This window comes from Cydia fagiglandana, chromosome Z (genome assembly GCF_963556715.1).
Source record: "Cydia fagiglandana chromosome Z, ilCydFagi1.1, whole genome shotgun sequence".
Taxonomy (NCBI): domain Eukaryota; kingdom Metazoa; phylum Arthropoda; class Insecta; order Lepidoptera; family Tortricidae; genus Cydia; species Cydia fagiglandana.
Window position 1 is genome coordinate 5639679 of NC_085959.1, and position 27892 is coordinate 5667570.

The 27892-nt window shown below is 38.2% G+C and overlaps 1 protein-coding gene across 1 annotated transcript; it reads left to right on the forward strand.

Moving 5' to 3' along the window:
* Positions 1-27106, forward strand: LOC134679256 (transmembrane channel-like protein). The gene is made up of 15 exons (XM_063538145.1): positions 1-123; positions 4671-4736; positions 14557-14701; positions 17947-18112; positions 18781-18919; positions 19272-19376; positions 19902-20090; positions 20984-21114; positions 21524-21625; positions 21967-22158; positions 22572-22814; positions 22990-24439; positions 25010-25606; positions 25809-26022; positions 26491-27106. The coding sequence occupies exons 1-15, from the start codon at positions 1-3 to the stop codon at positions 27063-27065; spliced, it is 4437 nt and encodes a 1478-aa protein (XP_063394215.1). The 3' UTR covers positions 27066-27106.
* The last annotated feature ends 786 nt before the right edge of the window (positions 27107-27892 follow it).

Genomic DNA, 27892 nt, shown 5'->3' on the forward strand with positions numbered 1-27892 from the left:
ATGTGGAAGAAGACGAACCTCGTGGCTCAAAAACCTCAGGTGCTGGTTCAAGATGAGCACCAGATCGCTGTTTCGAGCTGCAGCGGCAAAAGTGAAAATAGCCCTAATGATAGCCAACATCCGGCAGGAGACGGCACCATAAAGGGGGCCACTGATTAACAGTCCGCCGGACGGTATCGGCCTGTCAGTTAGAACAAAATTTTGACAGTTCCGAACAACTGACAGGCCAATGGCCAGTGGGCCCCTTAAGAAGAAGAAAAAACTGATAGGCCGATACCGTCCGGCGGACTGATCAGTGGGCGTTTAGGCTTCGTGTAATAGTAGTTATGAATAATCTCAGGTGAATTTTTCGGGCTCGGACCCTAATCTGTTAAACATAAGATATTGTTTCCTTTATGCAGTGGTTACAATGCTTACTGCTAATAGCCCCGACGTAAGTAACGGGAACAAACCCATTTAAAAAGCAAATTTACCATTCTAATTATATGGTTCAAATTCTTGAATCAGCCCATTCGGAGAAAACACGTTTTTGTTATCTTAAAAAACAAGACCATTAATTTTGTCATATGAATTTGAACCTAAATACTATCACGATAGTTGCTTTTTAAACGACATGGTTGCTTTGGCACGTGGCTGTAGACCGCTCTTAAAAGAAACAAAGGCTTTTGTTTAACGAATTAGCACCCGAACTCGAAAAAATCATCTGAGATAATTCATACTATAGCTCACAAGAGACTTGCACAGGTCTAGAGTGTACAAGATTGCCTGTCAAAAATCAAAACTGCGAACAACATCGGTATGATTTCAAGTGTCATTATATATGTATGTGCCCGTACCACGAGTCCATAGACTAGGAATCCTCTAGACCGAGTTTAGAGCAATTATTTCGTGCAACCGATGATGCTAGTAGTGATTCCTATTCTTGTGCTCATTATGCTATTATCACAAAAACATGTTTTTTAAACTTTTTTTATTAAGTCGGTTAAAAACTGCCAAAATAGAACCATTATCACTTTAGTTACCCGAGATCGTTATTTAACCCGCTAAAAGCGCGTTATGCAGGATGCCCAATTCACCGATATATACAGGGTGACTGTGCCGATGGGGGTCTGTGGCGTTCCTACCCATAAATGGGTGGCGTAAACGAGCTCACCCCTTTTAACGGCTCGCTTTGCTTAGCACTCAGTAATTACGAGAAACGGTGAGAAAGGGTGTAACTGAGAAAACTATGTTATTGGTTATTTTGTTATAAGTAGCAAAAAAAAAATTATTATGTTACCTACTTGGGTGTTCATGTTAAAATTAAATGTTATGTTATCACAGAATGACGTTTAAAGCGTATATATTTATGAGAGCGTAATTTCGTATGGATGGCGGCTAGGTTCATGTCAATCAAGCCATTTACCCCGACCAAGTGTTCATAACACCGCTTTATTTATTTATATTTTGTAGTGTCTAATCTACTACCTTTAAACGAGGAATTCATTTTATATATATTTCGTTGATTTTTGCTACATAGGGGTTTTCGGAGTCGAAAAATCGATCTAGTTAGGTCCTATCTCTAACACACGGTAATAGAAATACCTACGTCATCTGTGAAAATTTCAACTGTCTAGCTATCACGGTTCATGAGATACAGCCTGGTGACAGACAGACAGACATACAGATAGACAGACAAACGGACAGACGAGTCTTAGTAATAGGGTCCCGTTTTTACCCTTCGGGTACGGAACCCTAGAAAGTAAAGAGTAGAGGAGCATTAACTTTCACACATACAGAATCATGAGCAAAGACGAGTACACAAAACACACCATTCAATTACAAAAAACCCTTAATTACTCAAAATGTATATAAATCAAGGTACACATTTAGCTTAGAGGCGGTAATTAAAATAGTTGAGTTACGCGGTTTTCCCACGTGGGTCGCAGTTGGCGTTAGTCTGCGGACTCGACACCATGGACAAGGTATTTTTTTTACAAGCTTTTATTTAACTTGTACTGTGAAATCTCGATAATCCGGCACTTTGATGGTCCGGTATACCCAGTAATCCGGCACTAAAATTTGGCTACAAATATTAATTCTATGTCCTATTTACTATCATTTATCTGAATAGACCACTTATGCATATCTTATCTGCATCGATATTATGCATTACAAATTGCGTTTATTTAATATCAGAACGCATTCGTTCAGCGGGCGTGCCAATTTATTTAAAATTTGAAAATAGAACACTTATTAACTTTTACCCAAAAGAAATAATCTTTGCATCCAGGAAAATGGCTACCATTTTGAACATTTACTGAAATAAAATAATTATCTTATTGTTAGGTTTTTCTTTTAATTACTTAAACAATATTGAAAATGTGTTCCTTGTGACTTAAGATTCGAACGATAAACAATAACAACGAAAAAACTTGCAGTTTTTATACCTAACATTGTTTACAGAGACTTCGACTAGGTTCGATTCCCGGTTATGTTATTATTAAAATATATATATATACATATATATATATATGTATGAGAGTTAAAAAAAAGTGTGAATGTCATTATTATTAAATCTAAAATCGAAGCCATGGTTCCTAAGAACAGATATCGCTATCTCTTATAGTTTCTGACTTCTCCCTACTGACCCATTTGGATAGATCACTCTGTATATTATATATTATTTGTCGTCTAGTACCAACAGCATAAACCTTATTGAGCTTACTGTGGAATAAGATCTATCTGTGTAAAGTTTGTCATATAATATTTGAAATGAAATGAATGAATGAATGATTTACTAGCGACCCGCCCCGGCATCCCACGGGTTACACAAAACCTTAATAAATTATACACCTAAACCTTCCTCAAGAATCACTCTATTGATAGGTGAAAACCGCATGAAAATTCGTGCAGTAGTTTTCGAGTTTATAACGAACATACACACAAACAGACAGACGCGGCGGGGGACTTTGTTTCATAAGGTGTAGTAATTTATAATATTCCGAGTCGTTCCTTGTGCAAAGGCTGTCCGTGGTGATCCAGCGTGGAAATGCTGCGAGCATCATGGGCACCTTTGCACCGGGAACGGCAGGGAGTGGTTTGTTTTCTTAAATTTATTGTTTTAATTTTTATTTGTGCTAGTTGTAATTTGTATGCCATACTATTAAATAATGCTTAAACATAAAAAAAAAAAATTATATTATATATTACGTTTATAGTACAGTCATTATATCCAAAAAATCGACCCTACCCGTGAATAATTAGTTCTTGGATTTTTTTTTCGTAGGTCCCTCGGGGGCGTCACTGGGAGTGTAAATTCAAAAAGTAGGCTTAATCAGGCTCCTGCGTATATTCGAAAAATGGTTTTTTTCCAAAAAAACGATTTATCTTCAATAACTCGGCCATTTTTGATTTTACAGTAAAACCGTAAGGACAAAAATTGTAGGAAATTTGATTCTCTACAAGTTAGTCCAGTCATTATATCCAAAAAACCGACCCTTCCCGTGAATAATCAGTTCTTGGATTTTTTTTTTCGTACGGCCCTCGGGGGAATCACTGGGAGTGTAAATTCAAAAAGTAGACTGAATCAGGGTCCTTTGTATATTCGAAAAACGGTTTTTCTTGAATAACTCGGTCATTTTTGATTTTACAGTAAAACCGTGAGGACAAAAATTGTTCAGAATTTGATTCTCTACAACTTCGTTTCCATTCATTTATGCCGTAAAGCGTGGAACATAGGAGATAATGATAATATTTTGAATTTGTCGCGTTTTTCAGGTTTAATTTCTAAAATATCGATTTTGGGGGAAAGAAGGTAAGAACCAAAATTGTTCAAAATTTGATTCTCTACAACAGTGGTTCTTAACCTAGGGGTAATTACCCCCGTGGGGGTAAAACTGGTATTTTACGGGGGTAATAAGCTAACCTAATATAACAATACAACAAACGTACACGTTTTAATTTTTATTACCATTGGGAGGAGGGGTAATATCAGGTTCCCTAGTTAGTCATAGGGGTGACCGGACTGAAAAGGTTAAGAACCACTGCTCTACAAGTTTAGTCCTCTTCATTTATGTCGTAAAGTTGAAAATAAACGAGATATTGAAAATATTTTGAATTTGTCGCTTTTTTCAAATTTTATTTCCAAACTATCGATCCTAGAAGAAAAATTGTGAGGACCAAACTTGTAGAGAATCAAATATTCTAAAATTTTTGTCCTCACGGTTTTACTGTAAAATCAAAAATGACCGAGTTATTCAAGAAAAACCGTTTTTGGAATATACACAGGACCCTGATTCAGTCTACTTTTTTAATTTACACTCCCAGTGATTCCCCCGAGGGACGTACGAAAAAAAAATCCAAGAACTGATTATTCACGAGAAGGGTCGGTTTTTTGGATATAATGACTGGACTAACTTGTAGAGAATCAAATTTCCTACAATTTTTGTCCTTACGGTTTTACTGTAAAATCAAAAATGGCCGAGTTATTGAAGAAAACCCGTTTTTTTGGAAAAAAAACCATTTTTTGAATATACGCAGGAGCCTGATTAAGCCTACTTTTTGAATTTACACTCCCAGTGACCCCCCCGAGGGCCCTACGAAAAAAAAATCCAAGAACTAATTATTCACGGGTCAAAATCTATAATGACTGTCCTATTATATTAATAGTTTATTATTTCCAATGACAGGGCAAAGAAAGAGGTATTTTGAAGTTGGAACCAAAAACATGGGAGCGCAGCGAGCTAACACCACAGGTACAGTCAGTTTATTTCACCGTTATGGCTCCTCTACACGATGGACCAACGCCGGCCACTCCAAGGGACGCATTTATACGTTAGAGGGAGCAAGTGATATCGCTTTCACATTCTACCGCATGGCTGCGTCCCTTGTAGTGGCCGGCGTTGGCCCATCGTGTAGAGGTAGAGGAGCCATTACATGCTTAGGGCCACTTGCACCATTCACTAACCCGGGGTTAACAGGTTAAACCTGGAGTGTCACCATGGTTACCAGTACAATTTGACACTGAGTTAACGGTTTAACCGGTTAACCCCGGGGTAGTGGGATGGTGCAAGTGGGCCTTAAGGGGCTCCCCCACGCCAATGACCTTCGATCTGAATCCCTTATTTTCTAATGTTTTTTGTAGCTTATCATATTAACAGCAACGGCTTTAAGCAATATAGTATCCCGAGATATTCCGAGATATTTGGCACCAAAGTTGAACAATTTTAGGCCAAGAAACTGGTTTTCTGGCCATAACTTATGTGTTAACTAGTTTATCAAGACGTCAAAGACGAACCCAAATATGTAGATTTCGCATATTTAAGATCCTCCACAGCAATCTAGATACGAAATAAGTTTTTTTGTCTGGACAATGTTTAAAAAAATTATAAAAAAATAAGTATTAATTTCTTTCAAAAACTGGTGGACTAAAATGGAAATAAAAGATTGAAGAACCGATGCCCGTTTGTTTTATAATTTTATATGTAGTGCAAAAGTAGGAGATACCTACAATACAAAAGTTTTCAAAAATCGATGAATGCCGGGTAGCCGCTAAACATTTTTCTTAACTTTACCACAAGGAATTTCGTACAACGATCGACGTGTTGCTACCTCTTTTGCACGCGCATAATTACATTGCTGTCCCGCTTGCACAGTGACATTGACAGCCGTCATCATGGGCGGGACAGCTATACCTATAATTACGCTATAGGAACAAACAAGCAAGTCAATGTACGAAATTCCTCGTGCCAAGCGTCCTTTCTTTAGTAATAAAAGTAAATGTGCAAATGTAGGAAAGTCCCTACTGATAATTAAAATAATGTATGTGATTTTCACTTGGTCGTGTTTTAATTAAAGTCATTTAATTGGTTCTATTGCGTGTTGTAATGACGTCACCGGACAGTTAGTAGAACTAGAAAGTATAAGCCACTGAGAGCCACTTGAACAATCCCACTAACCCGGGGTTAAGCGGTTAAACTGTTAACCCAGTGTCAAATTGTACTGGTAACCATGTTAACTCTAGGTTTAACCGGCTAACCCCGGGTTAGTGGTATCGTGCAAGTGGCGCCTATGCACGTACGGTCAGCCAAGAAAGTGGCCTACCACTTTTCGACTCTATCAATCTGATGAATAGAGTCGAAAAGTGGTAGACCACTTTCTTGGCTGACTGTACAAACAGCAACACTCTTCTGTCCATCGGTGGACCTTAATGAATGAATGAATGAATTTGAATAAATGAATGAATGAATTTTACCTATTTGATTTGCGGAATACGGGTTACATCTTATCAGCCAGAGGACGTCCGCTGCTGGACATTTTGGATTTTTAGGGTTCCGTACCCAAAGGGTAAAACGGGACCCTATTACTAAGACTTCGCTGTCCGTCCGTCCGTCCGTCTGTCACCGGGCTGTATCTCACGAACCGTGATAGCCAGACAGTTGAAATTTTCACAGATGATGTATTTTTGTTGCCGCTATAACAACAAATACTAAAAACAGAATAAAATAAAGATTTAAATGGGGCTCCCATACAACAAACGTGATTTTTGACCGAAAATAAGCAACGTCGGGCGGGGTCAGTACTTGGATGGGTGACCGTTTTTTTTTGCCGTTTTTTGCATTATGGTACGGAACCCTTCGTGCGCGAGTCCGACTCGCACTTGCCCGGTTTTTCATTTGTATGACTGGGCCTTAGGAGGTTAACTAATAATATGTATCTTTCAGTAGGAGTAGCAGCGAAAGCGCTATTGTTTGTCCTTGTCACAGTCTCACATTATTTTTATTCCCCACCGTAAATTTAGTATGGATTATCATCATCATCTCAGCCATAAGACGTCTACTGCTGAACATAGGCCTCCCCCTTGGACCTCCATACGTGCCGGATGGGGGGTGAATGCCATAATCGCCACGCTTGGCAGGCGGGTTGGCGATCGCAGTTGAGTACACCGAATTTGAGGGACGCTGCTGCCCGTCCAACGGTGGCCTTGGATGTAGTTTAGGGACATACCCGGGTCCCAGTATGGATTATGGTGGGCAACAAATAAATTCGACCAATCATAGTGTAACTATGTTTTGTCCCTCACCGTGGCACGCGTATAGCATATATACAGGATCCTGCCATCTATGCGTCTAAACTACTGAGCTGATTTCGATAAACGTGATGTCAAACGATGTATTCAAAGCACTACCAAACTGGTAAAGGTTCTATGAATGAATGAATGAATTAATCATATTTATGATGGGTATGTATTTTTTTTTCTGTATTTTATCCAGATATACATTTTGTTATATTTTTATGTAAGTAACCTATTTTATATAAATAAATAAAAAACAATACGTCGTGATTACCTATGACCCAAATAACAGTAACATCTACAAAAACTTACATATTAAAGAGCATAAGTACCCATTATCTTCCATTGTAATTTCAACCCAATGCGCGTGAAAATACGGTCTAAAATATAATTACTCGCTGTTATAGTTAATTTCGATCAAGATATCCAAATCACTAGTTAATTATAAGTAATATAGCGATACTGGGTTGGGATTTAATGGAATTAGCCGTCAGGGTTGTCAATTTCGGTTGCAACATTTTGAGGAGTTATTTTTGAAGTGAAAACTTCTTTAGCGGCGCTGTGCACTTTATGAGGTGGGGAAAAAATGATAAACTCGAGACAGCGTAAGGCGTAATGCGTAACCGTCTCTTTCTACCGCGCGGCGAAAATGTATGCCTGAGCCTGCTGTTTCGTTTTTATTCACCAAAGAACGTTAGTCAAAATGTATCATAATCAGGTCAATTATTTAATACTGGACTTTTATATTAAGCAATAAAGCTCAATGTTCTAATCTTGTACGGGCTGAAATACGAGAATCTCACAGTTACATTCTAACTTTATAGAACTCAGACATAATTCAATAAAACTAGCTACATCTTGATGAAATAGCTAATAAAAGTGAACTCTAGTACTGGTGAATAAAACTCAAAATATCATGACCAAATATATTTAGATGCGAGGTCTGCAAGGTAACTTTACAATTTCTATTCGATTTTTAAACAATGAATGCTACAAGTTTGAATTTCGAATTTTAAACAATTAATGCTACAAGTTTGAATTTCGAATTTGAAACAATTAATGCTACAAGTTTTAATTTCGAATTTTAAACAAGCTCACTGACCAGCAATTTCGGAACTAAAGTTTTTCTATAAATATTTCTATAAAGGAGGATGGGTCAATTTTATTGTAGTGCTGCAAACATTTTGGACTAGTCATTGAGTTTTCACTTCTGTCGGCACACCCGGAGTGCAACCCGTTGTTTTTTTACATTATAGGGTATTTGACTGTATTTAAAATAGTTTATTTTACACCATGGATGAAATAAGGCACCAGGAGATTAATAGAGAAACGTAGACACCAGTTATTTTTAGGCGTAATTTCTATTTTAAAACCCGAAAAAAACTATTTAAAGTGTTTCATATAAATTTCATACTAGCAAAATCGCTATGACAGTTCGAAAAAAGAACTGATTTGATGAGTATTGAGTAGTCAAATAAGGTAGAAGTACTAGTGCTCGACGCTACACTAGTATTCGACATGGGCACTTTATGTCAAAGTGACAAGGATTAAATTTGAATACCAGAAAAATCTTCGCCGTTCAAATTTAACTTTATGGGTGGGGGTGAGTTCAAGTCTCACTTATTCTAAGCTTAAAGCATTTCGCAGACGTTTCTGCTTGTTAAAAATTAAAAAAAAACCGGGCAATTGCGAGTCGGACTCGCGCACGAAGGGTTCCGTACCACAATGCAAAAAAACAAAAAAAAGAAAAAAAACGGTCACCCATCCAAGTACTGACCACTCCCGACGTTGCTTAACTTTGGTCAAAAATCACGTTTGTTGTATGGGAGCCCCATTTAAATGTTTATTTTATTCTGTTTTTAGTATTTGTTGTTATAGCGGCAACAGAAATACATCATCTGTGAAAATTTCAACTGTCTAGCTATCACGGTTCGTGAGATACAGCCTGGTGACAGACGGACGGACGGACGGACGGACGGACAGCGAAGTCTTAGTAATAGGGTCCCGTTTTACCCTTTGGGTACGGAACCCTAATAATAAACCTCCTTCGGCAGTCGGGTAAACTAATTAAAGGGGCAGCCCTAACCAGGACAGTTAATCAAGGCGTCGATTGGCATCCATTGGCGGAGACATTACCGCCCGCCGACACGACAGAGGTGGAGTCCGACTGGCTACGTGCGGCGCTGACTTAAATGCTAAGCACATGGAATTACCGCTTCTCACGGCGGCAGACTGACAAAACTTTTTTAAAATATTGTAAATAAGAGTAAACAATCAGTATTGGCTATGTGTACGCAGTGGCGCCAACCTGGTGGCTATTTAATGGTTGACAGGTGCTTATTTAATAATGTAATCTCACGCAAAATCGTTTCTTTTATTTTTTGCCATTTTATTTATTTTGACCTTTTTTGCCACTTTTGTGTTATTTCTAGTCGGAAACGCGAGCCCTTTTCATCCTTATAGGAGAAAAAAAGTGTCCTAAAATTTCCAAACATTTTTCATACTTTCCTTTTTGTTACCGCGATACAAAGTATATGGGGAAATGGTAACACAATACGAAAAAACTCTAGGATTTTTTTTATCTCATTAGGATCGAAAGAGCTCGTAATTCTGAGTAGAAATAACACAAAAGTGGCAAAAAAGGTAAAAATAAATAAAATGGCAAAAAATAAAAGAAACGCTCTTGTGTGAGATTACATTATTAAATAAGCACCTGTCAACCATTAAATAGCCACCAGGTTGGCGCCACTGCGTACACATAGCCAATACTGATTGTTTACTCTTATTTACAATGTTTTAAAAAAGTTTTGTGTATAAAACTGGTATAAAATAAAAGAAACGCTGACAAGATTATATTTTTGCTACGTCGAGTGCGATTGTAAAATCTAGTTCCCTCACCACGCTCATAGCGAATTCATTTTGGTAGCCACAGCGACATAGCGTGATAAAGAGAATTTAATCATCTTGGACAGACAGGCACGAAAGTTTTAGAGATAGGTTACCTATAAAAACATTTTTTTTAATAGCCTATATTGTGTCCCACTGCTGGGCAAAGGCCTCCCCTGTCTTTCGCCACTCGTCACGGCTTTGTGCATGCTCCCGCCAGTTGCCACAAAATGAGTCCAGGTCGTTTCGCCATCTCATCTTTGGTCTGCCTCTACCTCGAAAAAACAAAATAATAGAAAAATAACCGACTTCTTACAACAGTTTGAAATGCCATATAAATTATTGGCTGGCATTTAACTGATCACCAGATGTAGTAATCCACATCGTCACCTTTTTCTGGTAGCATTTCGTTTATGTAAGGGTCCCTAGTGACTATAATTAACAAGGTACGCAATGGTACTGAAATTAAATTCTTTGACAGTATCTATTTCATCATTTTGAAAACACGTAAGAAAACGCTCGTTTTTCTCACTAGTAGAATGATGACGTTTGTTTTCCGTTCCGGGCGCGAGTGTACACAATTCGACGTTATTTCTCGCCACGCCACGAATGGCGACGCTCTGTATTCATTTCCGATAATAAGGGGCGACGTACATGTAAACACTTATATAATAGAACACTACAAATAGAATAATAGCAGTTTATGTGACTGATACATAATGAAAGGTGACTCGCTTTCTGCTTGTTTCATAAACCCCCACTCGTGTTTTAATTCTAATAATACGCTGAGAAAAAAAAACGTTTAAAACAATTGAAATTGCAATATGAGCCTATTGAACCAAGCAGTAAACTTTACTTTTTGTACAGTCGCCATCAGATATATCGGAGCAGCTAAGGCGCTCACAAATATCTGAACACGCCTGTATAGTCAAGGCGTTAGAGTGCGTGTTCAGATATTGTGAACACCTTGGCCGCTCCGATATATCTGATGGCGACTGTACGTTACGTACGAATGAACGTACATTAGTTGATATTGTAAAAACAGTTAATCTTAATGAAATAATTTTGATGTGTGCTCGATAGCTCATATTTTTTTCAGTGTATACGGTTTTAAATACTGCTTTTTGTTCAAAATTAATATAAACCAATCCTTTTATTATATAACGTTTACTTTAAGTTACAACAGGTGGAAGAGGGGTGTTCTCTAAACACAAGTATTTATACTTAAAAAAAACAACAGGTTGCACTCCGGAAGTGCCGACAGAAGTGAAAACTCAATGACTAGTCCAAAATGTCTGCAGCACTATGTACTTATAATTGACCCATCCTCCTTTCTATTGAAAAACTTTAGTTACGAAATTGATGGTCAGTGAGCTTGTTTAAAATACGAAATTCAAATTTGTAGCGTTAATTGTTTAAAATTCGAATAGAAATTGTAAAGTTACCTTGCAGACCTCGCATCTAAATATCATGTCAGGTCATGATATTTTGAGTTTTATTCACCAGTACTAGAGTTCACTTATATTAGCGATTTCATCAAGATGTAGCTTTATTGAATTATATTTGAGTGATATAAAGTTAGAATGTAACTGTGAGATCCTCGTATCGTCGTTTCAACCCGTACAAGATTAGACTCTTTTTCATGTAATGTCATTTAGTTTTTCTTTATTGATTTAAATGCCATCTAAATGAGTGGCTATCTAAACGTTACGGTCACGTGATCGCGTTACGCTGTCTCGAGCTTATCATTTTTTCCTTACCTCAAAAAGTGCCCAGCGCCGCTAAAGAAGTTTTCACTTCAAAAAGAGGCACCAGATCAGACATTGTAATTTAATTAAGGTTGGTGGTGCGCTGAGGGTAAGTTCTTCCTCTGGGAGCTGGGTCGTCGCCTGCTTGAAAGGGGCCTTGACCCCCGCTCCGGGTTCTCCCTGATGGTTGTCCATCGCAATTCAACGCGGCAACGCAGCGAACGTGATGGGCACCTGTGCGTCGGGGACAGCCCGGGACGGGCTTCAGTAGTTCATTTATTTTATACATATTTAGTTTATATTTATATTTAAGTTTAGTTTGTGTTATTTTAATTATGAAATAAATTTCAAAATAGATATTCAAGTATTAAGATACTGAATAAATCATTTTTATTTTATTTTTTCTACCTACACACTTTGTATAAGCTCTCTATAATATAAATTCAGGAACGGCATGTTACGACCACCATTAAGGCATTTAGAACAAACATCTCGATCGATAGAGATCAAATCAAATGCCGTTGTTTTTAAAGATGTTTGAAATTTGAATATCATTACCCAAAGGGTAAAAATGGGACCCTATTACTAAGACTCCACTGTCCGTCTGTCTATCCATCTGTCTGTCTCCAGGCCGACAGCTGGACAATTGATATTTTTACAGATTATGTATTTCTGTTGTGCCGCTATAACAACAAATACTAAACAGTATACAGTACTAAACAATAAACAGTATAAAATAAATATTCTCTCTTTATTGAAAAGCTTACAACAATTAAAGAAAAACCTCGCGTTTCGTCAGCGGCCGCAAAGCGCTCCATTTCCTCATTAATACCGTCTAATCGTGATCACGGCAGTAAATAGTCTAATTTATGTGTCAATGTGCGTCGGTCCTCAGTCTTTAGTCGCCCCTGCAGCCCACCGGGTGGAAAGTTGCAGATTGTTGGAGTGTTTTTAGAACGTAAAAGTGCATTATTGGATGAGCAGGTTAACTTTTTATTGAATATGATTTGGAATTTTATTTATATAGGTACCTTATATTGGACAGATTGGCTTCTAAAGTAATTTATGTTTTAAAGTGATTTTTGATACATCGATTTTTGAATGATCCTAATCGTGTGTGTAACGGTGTGTGGTGGTCAAAAATGGGGGGTTCAAACCTCGGTTGTGCTTTAGGTAAAAAGCTACAGAAAAAATCTTTTCTGAAAAATGCAAAAATATGCAAAAAAAATCGGTCAGGATCCTAATCCTCTTATCAATACACAGACTATTCGAGATAGACTAGATTTTTTTTTAAGCTCAATATCTTTCATAATTGATACGTGTTATTTAAGGATAAAGATCTACAGAGTGATGTTCTCTACGGATATGATGGTCGTTCTTATCTACGTGACGGCGTGATAAAACGGCGTCCGTCACTTTCTATCCCACGGTGTTAAAAAGTGACAGATATTTTATCACGTGGATAAAGATGGATAAATCTATCCATAATACGCCGGCTGATGTTTATATCTGACCATTCTCTGACGGGTGAATATGTACAGTCAGCAGCAGAAGTAGCTAAGCGGGCCAGGTGTTCAAAATAATCTAGACGCGACTTTATTGTTAATAGTATAAGAGCGTGTCAAGGTAATTTTGAACACCTCACCTGCTTAGCAACTTCTGCTGCTGACTGTAGGTAGGTCATACTGAACAACTTTACTATGGGGCCAAAACTGTACACTTTGAAAAAACCTGTGTCATACATTTCGGCGAATCATAATGTCAATCTGTTGTTATCTGGAAAAGATCCCTCTTAGGGATAAGTTCGCCCTTGTACTATATTTATGTTCTATCTGATGTATTCCTCTCTTCCGTACAATAATGTGTTACTTACTTACTTAATGTTTTCTATAGAACAACAGATTTGTTTTGCGATTTCGGGGTTGGCCCCATAGTGATAGTTGTTCAGTATGACCTACATATATGACTGCAAGTAACTCTGTGTCTGTCTGTACCTCTTAAAGGCTTAAACCGATTTAGACGACATTTGGTGCCTATGGAGATAGTTTAATGAGGAGGAAGGACGAAGGATAGTACGAGGATAAAATCGCAGGCAGAAACTAGTGAAAAAATAAATAATGAAAACTCTCACTATCATGTTACCATTATGAAACACATTCCCTAAGTAAAATACCACTAAAAGTGATTAAAATCCTAATAATGGCTTAAGTGAAAATGATTACAGTGGCAAGCAATTGGCAAATGGAACAGTAATTAAACTACATATAATGAATATGTTTCGTTCACACGCACCTTTTTTTTACACCACGTCGGTGGCAAACAGGCATACGGCCCGTCTGACGGTAAGCAGTCACCGTTACAATCAATATGAAAGTTGCTAGGGACCTCATGGTATTGTCACTGTGACAAGATATAAATGGTAATGAAATTAAATTAATTAACATTACTAGAGTTATTAGACCAAGATAAGTCTGCAACGATTTTGATAGCATACGCAGTGCAAGTGTTAATATAGAAGTTTGAAGTGTGCTATCAAAATAACACTTGCACTGCGTGTGCTATTAAAATCGTTGCAGACTTATCTTGGTCTAACTACTACTACTGTAACTGATGTGCCGTCGGGAATCTTGCAATATTTTGCAAAAACTTCTCATCAGTAATACATCTTTAGGAATTAATATTTTCTATTTCCAAAACAAAAGTTTCCCTTGCTTCCTGTGAAAGGTTCCTGAAATTTCCGACTGCTACATTTATAACTTTCCGGTAACTTTCCTAAACACACCTTTTCACAGATACCTATTCAAGTTTCGGTAAAGCTAACGGTAGGTTAATCGCCTTTAAAATTGACTCCGATAATATTGTTCCCAGGGTTCATACGAACGCGTCCCATCCTCGCCCCAGCCTTCAGTGGACCGTCTCTCCGTGACTTGGGACCCCAGCATGACTTCCGGGGCCAACCTGTTCCACCTGCCAGAGGCAACGTCCAATGCTGAAGTGAAGTTCACTGCTGGAGGTATGATAAAGGGACCGGTATTAGTCATCAGCCTTCTTACGAAATTTCCATGTTCAAGATTGTTTAATCTGCTTCGGAGTGTATGTCTTATTTTAGAATTGAATATAATAAGTTTTTGAAGTGAAAACTTCTTTAGCGGCGCTGAGCACTTTTCAAGGTGGGGAAAAAATGATAAACTCGAGACAGCGTAACGCGTAACGCGCTGAGGTCCTGTGTGACGGACGATGTTATTCACCAAAGAACTTTAGTCATAACGTATCATAATCAGGCCAATTATTTAAACTTTTATATTAAGCAATAAAGATCAATGTTCTAATCTTGTACGGGCTGAAATACGAGGATCTCACAGTTACATTCTAACTTTATATTTATATCAATCCAATCTAATTCAATAAAGCTACATCTTGATGAAATCGCTAATAAAAGTGAACTCTAGTACTGGTGAATACAACTCAAAATATCATGACCAAATATATTTAGATGCGAGGTCTGCAAGGTAACTTTACAATTTCTATTCGAATTTATACAATGAACGCTACAAATTTCTAATTTTTAACAACTGACCAGCAATTTCGGAACTAAAGTTTTTCAATAGAAAGGAGGATTGGCCATACATAGTGCTGCAGAAATTTTGGACTAGTCATTGAGTTTTCACTTCTGTCGGCACTCCCGGAGTGCAACCCGTTCTTTTTTTTATTCGTTAACACACAGATAATAGACATACATAGAAAAAACATAATAAAGTGTCACGAAATGGCCCCATCTCAGCATGTTGCTGGCGACTTCCAGCGCTGATCTTCCGATGACACACCATCAAGTGAGAAATAATCAAGGAAGGTAACAGAAAAAAAAGAAACATAAAGGAAATAATTTTATCACTACATCTTATATAAAACAAAGTCCCCTGCCGCGTCTGGCTAAGTATTTGTGTGTATGTATGTTCGCATTCAACTCAAACACTACTGAACGGATTTTAGAATAGAGTGATTTTAGAGTTCTAGGTGAACCCATGCGAAGATGGGGTCGCCAGTATCTAAATATACCGTAAATGGGGTGAGTAGGGATTGCGAGTGCAGTTGGGTTATGAATGGGGTGAGGAGGGATGGTACGGGGTTAGATGGTATTTTTATTTAAATTGTATTTTTCTTAATTACTCGTAATGCATGTTAATTATAAGATGTAATAATGTTTTGAAAAGATGTGTCCCGCCGAGTTTGTTGCCGGTCCCATATTGGGATACCCTCCTCCAATTGAGGGGGGATTTAAATCTTCTCGGGGCAGAGGTGTACGGTTGGAGCCGGTAAAGGTTTATTTGACGTTCATAAGCGCATTGTAATATGCCTACTTGAATAAACTATTTTTTATCTTTATCTTATACCAGATTTGTCATATTGTTACGTAATATTGTGTAAATTCTAGCAATTGTCCCATCTCACTCATTTCCTATCCCCCATAACCCCAACTACGGGGTGAGCTGGGATTTCCCTCTATACAGTGTTTAATTGTTGAATTTATGAAATGAAACGACGGATTATATTATAATTATTTGACGACCACTCTGGCCTAGTGGGTAGTGACCCTGCCTATGAAGCCGATGGTCCCGGGTTCGAATCCTGGTAAGGGCATTTATTTGTATGATGATACAGATATTTGTTCCTGAGTCATGGTTGTTTTCTATGTATTTAAGTATTTATATATTATATATATCGTTGTCTGAGTACCTACAACACAAGCCTTCTTGAGCTTAACGTGGGGCTTAGTCAATTTGTGTAAAAAATGTCCTATAATATTTATTTATTTATTTATTATCATTAAAAACCGGATTACTTTTCAAGTAGGTATATAAATCATATTAAAATAAACTTTTTTTGAGGTTTGATCTCCGGATTTGTCCCAACCTCTCATTTTACGGTAACTATAAAAGTGACATTCCATTTCCAACTGCAGCTGCAATACTGTTCATTTTCTATGGAAATTGACACTGACAGCGACGCGTTTCCATAGTAAAATGAACAGTATTGCAGCTGCAGTTGGAAATGGAATGTCACTCTTATCCTCTATTATATGTAAGTGAAGTAAAATGAAAACGGAATCAGCCAATACTTCTTATAATAGCTTCCATTTCGCGCCTCCCGTGGCGTGTTCAAGTGCAATTATTTTCCCGTATTCGATTTGTCTGCCAAAGCGAATGTTCCAGTTGACCCGATTTCTGCATAGCTAATTATTTCATTATATTGCTAAGCGAACTAATCCGATGATTTCTATTCTAGATTTTTCTTGATTATTCAAATGGTGCCCTTTACATGCCTTTACGGTGGTTATCAAAATCTGAAAAAGTGTAAGGGGTCTTATTCGCAATGCCCTTTGTAATCTTTATACTTAGCTCGTCTAGGATACCTAAGGCAACACCCCGATTGTTCTTTAAGTAGTTGCCATCAGATATTTATTATATCTGAGCGGCCGAGGTGCTCACAAATATCTGAACACGCCTCTATCGTCAAGCCGTTAGCGCGTGCGTGTGATATTTTTGAGCACCTTGACCGCTCCGATATATCTGATGGCGACTGTACTTATATGTTTTGTCAAGTGTTGGGCGCACTTTAAATAGTCTACTGAATGCCATTTAATGACAAATTACGTGGTATTGGGCCACAACAGAAAAAGCAAGAGCGAATCGCCTAGCGTGGTACGGGCATGTGATGCGGAGGGATGAAAGATGAAAGTCATGTGACGAGAAAGGTATTACGAATGGATGTGGAGGGAATTAACGGGAGAGGAGAACCGAGGAAAAGGTGGATGGACTATGTGAGAGATGATATGAAACGAACGCAAGTGAATGATGAAATGACGGGCGAGGGAGAGGTATGGAAGAAAAAGACATGCTGCGCCGACCCAAAATGAATGGGATAAGGGCAAGCGAATGATGATGATGACGTGGTATTGGGCCTGATTTCTTATGGCTCCTCTACACGATGGGCCAACGCCGGCCTCTCCAAGGGACGCATTTATGTGTTAGAGGGAGCAAGTGATATTGTTATCTCATTCTACAGCATGGCTGCGTCCCTTGGAATGGCCGGCGTTGGCCCATCGTGTAGAGGAGCCATTAAAATAAGTATTTATTTATAAGATCGTCTGTAATGACTGTAATAGTCTGATGTTCATGTTTGCGGCGGTAATCGCTTACCATCAGGTGATCCCCTCATTGTCACTGCGATGTCTATAACAACAACATACCTTCTCCACAGACGGCTCCGAAGACGAGGACTACTCCAGCATCAGCGCAGTTCTTCGCCAACGGCGATGCAGCGTCCGACGGTCGCGGAAAGGCCGTCGTCGTACCTCCTCGCCGTTCCTGCCGGATGAGAGTCGCTCGCGACGGAGGAGTTCCGTGTTTACCACCAGCTCTGGAGAGTAAGGAATTTTGTTATTCATCATCCTTCTTAGGCTAGGGTTTTTATAATATGAATATAAAAGTAAAATATGATACACACAAAACAATACAAAACATATATAAAACCTAACCTAGGGTGCCGTCAGCAGTGGCGCAAGGCCCAAGCTGCCGGTGATCAGGGCCGCAGAGTGAGGAACCGGCGTACTATACGCACCGTGTCTAACACGTGTATTACAGAACGGATTTCCATGCGGTTTTCACCTATCATTAGAGTGATTCTTGAGGAAGGTTTAAGTGTATAATTTGTTAAGGGTAAACCCTGCGAAGCCAGGCGGGTCACTAAACTAGTAATAACAAGTCAATGCTTTAGGCCTAATTTAGACGGCGCGCGAACTCGCATGCGATTTTACTTACATTGCGGACTGTTGGTTACGTCCAATTCAACCGACCGATCAAAAACCGCAATGTGATGAAACCATAGGCGTACCCACGGTGGGGCAAGGTGGGGCAGTTGCCCCACCCTGGTCTCTGACCATAAGCTAAGAATTTCTGTTTTGACCGTACCCTGTTACAACGTACCCAGCCTCCCATACTTCTGCCCCACCCCTTAAAAATATGCTGCGTACGCCCATGGATGAAACTCGCATGCGAGTTTTCGCATCGTCTAAATGAGCCCTTATCTTTGCAGAACGGCGATCTCAATGGACGACCAAGGCGCGGTGACCCAAGAGGAGATCTTCAAGAACATCCGTATGCACAAGGAGGTCCTCAGTTCCGTGAAACAACAGCCATTAGATCTACGGAGGAAACTGAAACTCGTTCATTTGGTAGTGATTATTTTGGAGAATTTACTACGGGGTTTACCTACCAGACATTATATTTGCCTTAGATTTATCATCAAAAAGTTGAACGATTTGAGACAACTCACGATTTCTAGTTATGTTCGAGGTTCATGGTTCATGTTCTTTTTTACCACACCAACTGGTAAAATGATTGTTCAAAAACGAATGAGAATGTTGCATTTTCTATGGAAAACACCTCATATAGCAAATTTCATCGAAATCTTTAGAGCCGTTTCCGAGATCCGCGAAATATATAATATAAATAAATAAACAAGAATTGCTCGTTTAAAGGTAAATTTGTTTAAAAGTATAGATAAGATAAATGTTTTGGTCGCAGGCAAAACGCTACATCAAGTGTCACGAAGGGCAGCTGCAGGAACGTCTGGCGCAGTCCAAGAGCACCAGAGACATCTACGCGAGGTTCAACATCCTGCTGGCTGCGGTAAAGATACTCGCCACTAAAGGTTGTCTGGAAGAGATCGCTCGTTAGCGATAATACCACCTGTTTTCTGTCTCTACCCTTAATCTATTGTATTTTTTCCCTCGAGTTGTATCTTTTTATTTTTATTGGGGTGTGCAAATAATACTGATACCGATACTGATACTTGGGGTACTTAGCCCCAGCAAATCTTGCAGCTGCAGAGACTACGAGAGGGAGGCAAAGTTGAGGCAAAATAGCACTATGACATCTAATCCATATCGTTTCTAGATCTACTAACAAACGTATCTTAAAGTTACAATTGGGCCGTCAGTACGTTTTGTACCGAGGCTGGCCGAAATAGCAAGAAACGTTACGAATGTTTCCGTGAAAATACGATGGAAAATAATATTGCACAACATCTGTACGGCTTTACTTAGATCCAAGATACATAATTAGATACAGATTTATTAGAGAGATAGAACACGTCACTTGCATATAAAAGTGGATCACAAGCTAAGTTTTTCTGCTTATATCTTTTTATTTCAGAAATGGCACCAGCTAAAACGGGAGGCCGCCAACACTTCAAACCTCCTCATCCCCTGGGAGCTCCGTATCAAGGAGATAGAGTCCCACTTCGGCTCCGTGGTGGCCTCTTACTTCACGTTCCTGCGCTGGCTGTTCTGGGTCAATCTGGTCATTGGTTTCATCTTACTGGTCTTCGTAATAGTTCCCGAGGTGAACTTTTATAATTCTAATTTCTTTCTTCCCTTTCTTCCTTCCTTCGTCCGTTCCCTCCCTTCTCTCTTCCTTCCTTTCTGACTTTCTTTCTTCCTTTCTTGCTTCCTCCCTTCTTTCCTTCATTCATTCCTTCCTTCATTTCTTTCTTCTGTTAATTTAAAACCATTAGGTACTAGTGGCTCTTTACGCCGCCATTGGCCTCGCGAGTCCATATTCGCAAAATCCGCATGGACTAAAAAACCGTACCTATAACTATATCGAACTTGCTCACAGGATTGCATAGAGTTCTTCTGCATAAGACTGAAACTACTAAGACTGACCATTAAAAAATCATACCTTTGTGAACTATCAACATTTTCCAGTGTTAAAAATAATAAGTTTTTGGCAAAAATTTCATTTTTGGTACAAGCTTTTATCGCTGACTGTACTTTTCTTACGACAGACAAATAATACTCATCGAGACAATTCTAAAAACCCCTAACACAATTAGGTTGCGTTGTTTCATCACAGAGTTCCTATGCCCACCTCCTGTCTCCATCATCAGATCAGTTCGACAGTACCATATTATGGTATTGTCATCGAAACTACATACAGCTGCCAATTTTCATGTGGCTACGATCCTTGGAAGATGGTTAAATTAGTTTCCTTAGATTCCATTACATAGTTACATACAGGTCGAGGGTTCCTATGGCCACCTCCTGTCTCCATCATCAGATCAGGTCGACAGTACCATATTATTGTATTGTCATCAGAACTACATACAGCTGCCAATTTTCATGACGCTACGATCCTTGGAAGATGTTTAAATTAGTTACCTTAGATTCCATTACATAGTTAGTTACATACAGGTCGACCTAATAAAAGCTTGTTAAAAATATTATTAATTGTAGTATCTAACGGCTAACAAAAACGAAGATGGCGAAAGGAAGAGAATAACAGATGAAGAGAAGAAGAATGCAACTAATCTGCTCACTCTATGGGAATTCGAAGGGTTCTTAAGGGTGTCGCCAATCTTTTACGGGTAAGTTTCGTAAATTTTAATTTTTTTTCGAAAATCCATAAACTTTTAGATTGTTCAGAATCACGAGGAATATCGATTTAAAAACGAGAACAGTGTTCGAAATAAATGACCATTTTGAGACGCTTTGTCACACACGTTTTTGTGATTTGTACTCTGTGTAGCTGCAAGCCTATTATGGATCCTTTTATCCACATTTATCCACGTGATAAAACAAATATCACTTTTTTACTCTGCGAGATAGAAAGAGACAGACACCGTTTTATCACACTGTCACGTAGACAAATACGACCATCATATCCGTACTGGTTGCGTAATTAACTAATTATTCTCCTCAACGACCTCAATTCTGCTGGCGATAACGATATCTTATTATATTGAAATTATTAATGGCTATCAATTCAATCCATAGGTACTACAGCAGCATAGAACGTTCACAATACAGAATGCCTCTAGCATACTTCCTCACTGGCGTAGCGGTGTACATTTATGCGTTCGTCGCCATATTGAGAAAGTAAGTGTACAGTAGAAAAAAAATAGCAACACACTTTTATTCCTGACTTTATTTTCTCTCCTTTGCATATCTATCAAGTACTTGTCGAGACCTTTCTAAGTTTCTAATGAGTATAAACTTAATAAAATATTATTATGTTTGTTTTTTTCTTCCTTGTTCCTTTGACTTCCTTCTGATTGCATCATCAGATATCAGCTCCAAATTTAGCATATTATTACGGAAATGAGAAAGTATGACAAATTTCAACTGAAATAAACAAACCAATTTTATAACAAGCAGACTCGTCTGCGAGCAATACTTTAATATAAAAAGGTCAATCAACAATTATTTCTATTTTGCAGAATGGCCGAAAACTCCAGAATGTCGAAACTCTCAGAGAAAGAAGACGAGTGCATATTCTCATGGAAACTATTCACCGGTTGGGACTTCATGATAGGCAATACGGAGACCGCTCAGAACCGGACGGCCTCCGTCATTCTTGGGTTTAAAGAGGCCTTGCTAGAGGAAGCTGAGAAGAAGAAGGATGTCAGAAAGTAAGGCCTTGATAACAGTTGACTCTACTAATGTGCCGTTAATTTTTTTTCCAAAATTGAGAAAATTCCACATGTAAAATTTCGAAATCTTTTAACATTTTCGTATGGGAATTGTAATTATTTCATTTCCAAAATGAAAGTTTCCTTTGTTTCATGTGAAATTTTCGACAACTTTTCCAGATTTTTGGAAACTTGCCGCTATACGGCACACCTATGTTAAGAGCTAGACCCAGAAGCCTAGCTAAGATTATCATTTCTAACTTCTTACACCTTTTTTACAATCGGTCTCATATAAATTAACAGATCCTAACAAAACACTATTGATTTTACTACAATAAATTACAAACTTGATAGAAGGCCCACATCCTAAAGCCAGAAATTAAATGAAACTACAAAAAACCTTCAATTTCCAGCTGGCGCATAATCGCTCGCCGCGTCTTCGTCAACCTTGCCGTGCTTATCCTCCTCGCTCTGTCCGTCTTTGCTGTGCTCGAGGTAGTCTCTAGCGATACGAAGAAATCTGGCAGCTGGTGGCATGATAACTCCACTACGATCGTGGTCACCTTCGTGTCTCTTGTGTTCCCTGTGTTCTTTGAGCTCCTGGGCTATATGGAGAAATATCATCCTAGGACGCAGCTTCGATGGCAATTGTTCAGGTAGGATTAGTCATGTAACAAATAATATACAGGACATTATTACACAAATTGGCACGCCCAGTTAGGTCCAATAAGGCTTGTTTTGTGGGAACCTACTTATTGAAATTTCTTTCATTTAATTGAGAAATGCAAAATGTCTAAATTTTGCTAACATATCATTATCTACTTGTTTCAGGATCATGTTGTTAAATCTACTAAACTTATTCTCGCTTATATTTGGTTTATTCTACAAAATCCAAGGCATGTCCAAAGACTTGGAGTATTTGAAACCAAACGCAACTATAAACCCTAACATAACCGCTGTTAATAGTACCTTTGATGTTAACGAGATCATTTTTATAACGGAAGAGGTTAATTGTTCAGACGTTCAAGCTTGTCTGTCATGTGACATTTGCGTTATGCCTAGCGCAGCTGCTATGATGGCAGTAGCATCAACTATAGCACAAAATCTTAGAAGAGATAACAAGACACATACGAAAGTAGATAATATACCGCTACAACCTAAAATCGACTTAAATAATAAAACTACTTTATATACTACTAACAGTACAAGCAAAACTAGTACAGGAAGTGTTCTAACTGAAAACCTTATACTTGATGTTCCATCAAGTACGAGCCAATGGGATTTAATACTGTCTCTTTCAAAACAAACAAACGAAAGCGAAGAGATTGTTTACGATGATGACGATTATAATATTTACGACGATGCAACAACTGAATCATTTACAAGAACGCAGAGCACAGAAAATAGTGTGATAAATATGCGATCAACTACTGAAATTGTACAAGAAAACACCGATGAAATATCTACTGCACATGCTACCGACGTAACTGATAGTCGTTTTAATTACGACAATACAGAAATAGATTGGACTTTTAAAGACATTTTAGATTGGGATAATAAAAACGATGTGAGCACTACAATACAAGATGACGTAATGACATATGTGACAAATGGCACAGTTGACATGTCATCATATGAGACAACCGCTTCAATCGTTGAAAGCACAACTGACTCTAAAGAAATGAGTGCATCTACTACTCATTCAGAATCTGACTCTACAAATATTTATACTAATACTGACATTATTAACATAACCACTAACATTCTTGACAAAAATACTGATATTACTGACAAAGAAACGGAGACCGCCACAACTGCATATTCCAGTGATGATAAGACAACTGCAATTACCACAGAAACAACTCCAATAACAACAGAGACAACGCAAATGACCATTGAAACTACACCAATGACCTCTGAAACAACTACTGAGTTAACTCCCAGTAAATCAACAGGAGCAGTGTCGTACTGTCCTTTTTATATGGTAAACTGTACAACTATTTGCGGAGAAACTAACGTTACACAAGTGATAATAGTTTCAAACTGCCGAGTTGCTGCTGCAAAATGTTATATTACCAGACGCATCTCGATTAAGACTTTAAATCTCAAAAACGAAACTCTAAGAGCAAATATGACGAACTCTTCAGAAGTAGACATTGTATATTTCAAAAACAACTTGAAGATGTACAACTTGACAACGGAAACGAGATCAAAGCTGACGAAACTGTGTTGGGAGACAATGCTTGGTCAGGAGATGGTGAAGCTTACTATGATGGATTTGGTAATATTTTATATTTATGTATGTACTTCTGTTATTATGAAAACAACATAGGCAGGAACATAAATATCATTATAGGGTCGTATGTACTGCTCTTAAAAGTCATCAAGAACTTAGAACCTTAAATATGTTATTATATATGAACCATATCTGCCTGCATACAGTACTTGCATTGCAGTCTTGGCATTCATCGACATTGTATCATTTGTATCTATTTATTTATATTAACACAGTTTTAGTTTTAATGTTCGTTTTACGTGTGTGTGTGTGTGTGTCTTTTTTTAAATTATGTTTTTGACATGTACGTTTAAACCGTATTAAACGATCTGAATTTGAATCACAATTTCATCAATAATAGTCGCAAGAACATCATACATAAAGTAAGGACGCTAAGCACGAACAATTTTGGACATTGACACGCTATTTCTTATCTCTCCTAATCGCATACCTAATTATATTGTTGTCGACGGATATCAGCGGTCAATGCTACTATGCGGACGGGACAGCAATATAATTATAACATATACGTATAGTAATAGGAATAGCATTATCATCTCAAAACTTACTTTTCAGGTGTTCCTATTGCTCGGCACCCTCTTCATGGACTTCTTCCGCGCTCTCTTTGTCCGCTACATGAACCGCTGCTGGTGCTGGGATCTCGAGAAAACCTTCCCTGAATACGGGGACTTTAAAATAGCCGAGAACATTCTGCATTTAATCAACAACCAAGGCCAAGTGTGGATGGGCATGTTCTTCTCGCCCGGTCTCGTCTTATTAAACGTCTTCAAACTCATGATCATGATGTATTTACGCTCTTGGGCGGTGATGACGTGCAATGTACCCCATGAGGTGGTCTTCCGAGTTTCCAAAAGTAACAACTTTTATTTAGGACTATTGCTAACTATGTTGTTCCTTTGCGTTCTGCCGGTTGGCTATTCTATAGTCTGGGTCAGACCGTCATGGCATTGCGGTCCTTTTTCTGAATACGGGAAGATATACGAGATAGTTACAAAAAATCTCTCCAAACTATTGCCCCCTTCGCTGAATTTTGCTGTTAAATATATAGCATCACCAGCCATTGTAATTCCTTTGCTTGTTTTACTAATACTTATTATTTATTATTTGATATCGCTGACAAATTCACTGAGAGAAGCAAATAATGACTTGAAGGTAAGAATTTGAGAATATTGTATGATCTCTTGTCTTTGTATGATAAGGATCCTGGCCGAAATTTTAGTCATCATTTTGCATTTCATCCTATTAAGAACGGTTTAGATATTGCGCGTGTTCAGATATTGTGAACACTTTGACCGCTCCGATATATCTGATGGCGACTGTACATAATAAGTTTGTGATAAAAATACAATTACAGATCCAACTCCGCCGAGAGCGGACAGAAGAGAGACGGAAGATGTTCCAACTTGCTGACACTAGGCGAAAAGGGACGGCCATGGACAACACGCCCTTCGCCAGGTGGAAGAAAGCGCTGCCAGGTTTTCCTCTCGGCAAGTCTATTGACTCGGATGACAGGAAGACGGCCACTGAAGACGATGGGAAAGCGCCGATTAAACCACTGAAGAAGAAAGGTATGCAATATAAATATACAAACAGCAACACTCCTAACTGTACATCGGCGGACCTTATTTCAAAAGGCATAAGGCCCACTGATGTACAGTTGACAGTGTGGATGGTAGTACTCCCGTCGACCACGAACGCTGTAAAGGGTGCGAAACGTCGGGATGCATTTTAAATTCATTATACGCGATATAATCCATTTATAACGTTTTGTTTCAAGGAAGGTATGGATCTTTATATTAGGTTAAAATATATATAAAATCCCCGAATTGAACAACATCATTTATTAGTACCTACACTATCACTATATCACTGCGACACCCGGGATCATTAAATTACCTAATACTTGCCATAACATACAATTTGTACGAGTTTTTCTTCGATTAAAATCTAAACTAATTGCCAACCAAAGGTGAAGAATGGACAATAGTGCTGTTATGTGTACATATGTATAATTATTGATCTGTTTTTTAACACAGGTAACATCTTTGCCAAGATCGTCGGACAAGCTGTCGATAAGAAATCTGATCTCTCCGAAATCGACAACGACCCATCCATCTCTCCTAACAACGATGACGAAACTGACACAGATTTCCACGAAACCCTACCAAGAGACGTACTGAAAGCTAAAGATATAACTATAGTAAAAAGTGACAAGAAAATTGTAGAATTCAAAACGCAAGCGAGCGATGAAAATAAACTCAAAGTTAAAGTTGACAAAGAAGATCGCACAGATAAAGCTGCCGTTGAGAAAAGAAACAACGAAACTAAATCACGATTTGTTACCACACAAGTCGATGAAGTGAATGAAAAGACAAGCAAGAAAGATGCACTAGAAAGAAAACAGTCTGAAGTCTCAGTAATTCCTGTTATAACTATAAGTACAACGGAAAGTGATGAAGAATTGAAACGAGAAAACAAAAAGAGTGGAGATTCAAGTAAAAAACAGCAAGATTTAAGGTCGCTTAGGAGACAAAGCAGCGTCGATAGTGTGAAAGAGAAGACTGAGAAAAAGAAACCGGAGGATGGACATAAATATCAATATTCACTTTAAGATGAATGTTGTTGTATTCAAGCCGTATTGTAAAGGCGAGATTCCACTAGTGTTACCACATATTGTAGCACATATTCAGTACAAAATGCTAGTGCCGCACAGTGCCGTACACTAGTGGAATCTCGCCTTAACCGTTACATTACAAACATAAAAGGGAAATAGTACGCTACATTACAAACATAAAAGGGAAATAGTACGCTACATTACAAACATAAAAGAGAAATAGTACGTTACATTACAAACATAAAAGTGAAATAGTACGTTACATTACAAACATAAAAGGGAAATAGTACGTTACATTACAAACATAAAAGTGAAATAGTACGTTACATTACAAACATAAAAGGGAAATAGTACGTTACGATACAAGTGCGAAAAATACAAATAATTGACAACTAGTGATAAAATTAAACACGACCGAAGGCAATATTGGTTGTTTAAGTTTATTTTTTCTGCAGAATCAATAGATAGTGTCGCTTACGTAACGCTGCCAATATTGTCGGTATAAATTAATATATTGTTCAAATATTACTAAGTACTGTCTATAATATTAAAAAAATATAAAATATATTCGTTTTAAATTAACTACTTGTGTTGTTAAGCTTAGAATAAATTTAAAAGTGGAAAAATTACTGTCTTGGTTGAGACTTGAACTCCCGTAGCCGTTTAAGAAGTGTAACACTCTTACGGTAGATGTCGCTAAGGGTCCCCTTGACCTATAATATGGTGGAAAGATTTGCTGGCTAGAGATGAGGTCTTGGTGGCTCAGATGGCAGAGCGCTGGAGTATCGATCCAGAGGCCGTGATTTCAAGTCTCACCCAAGACA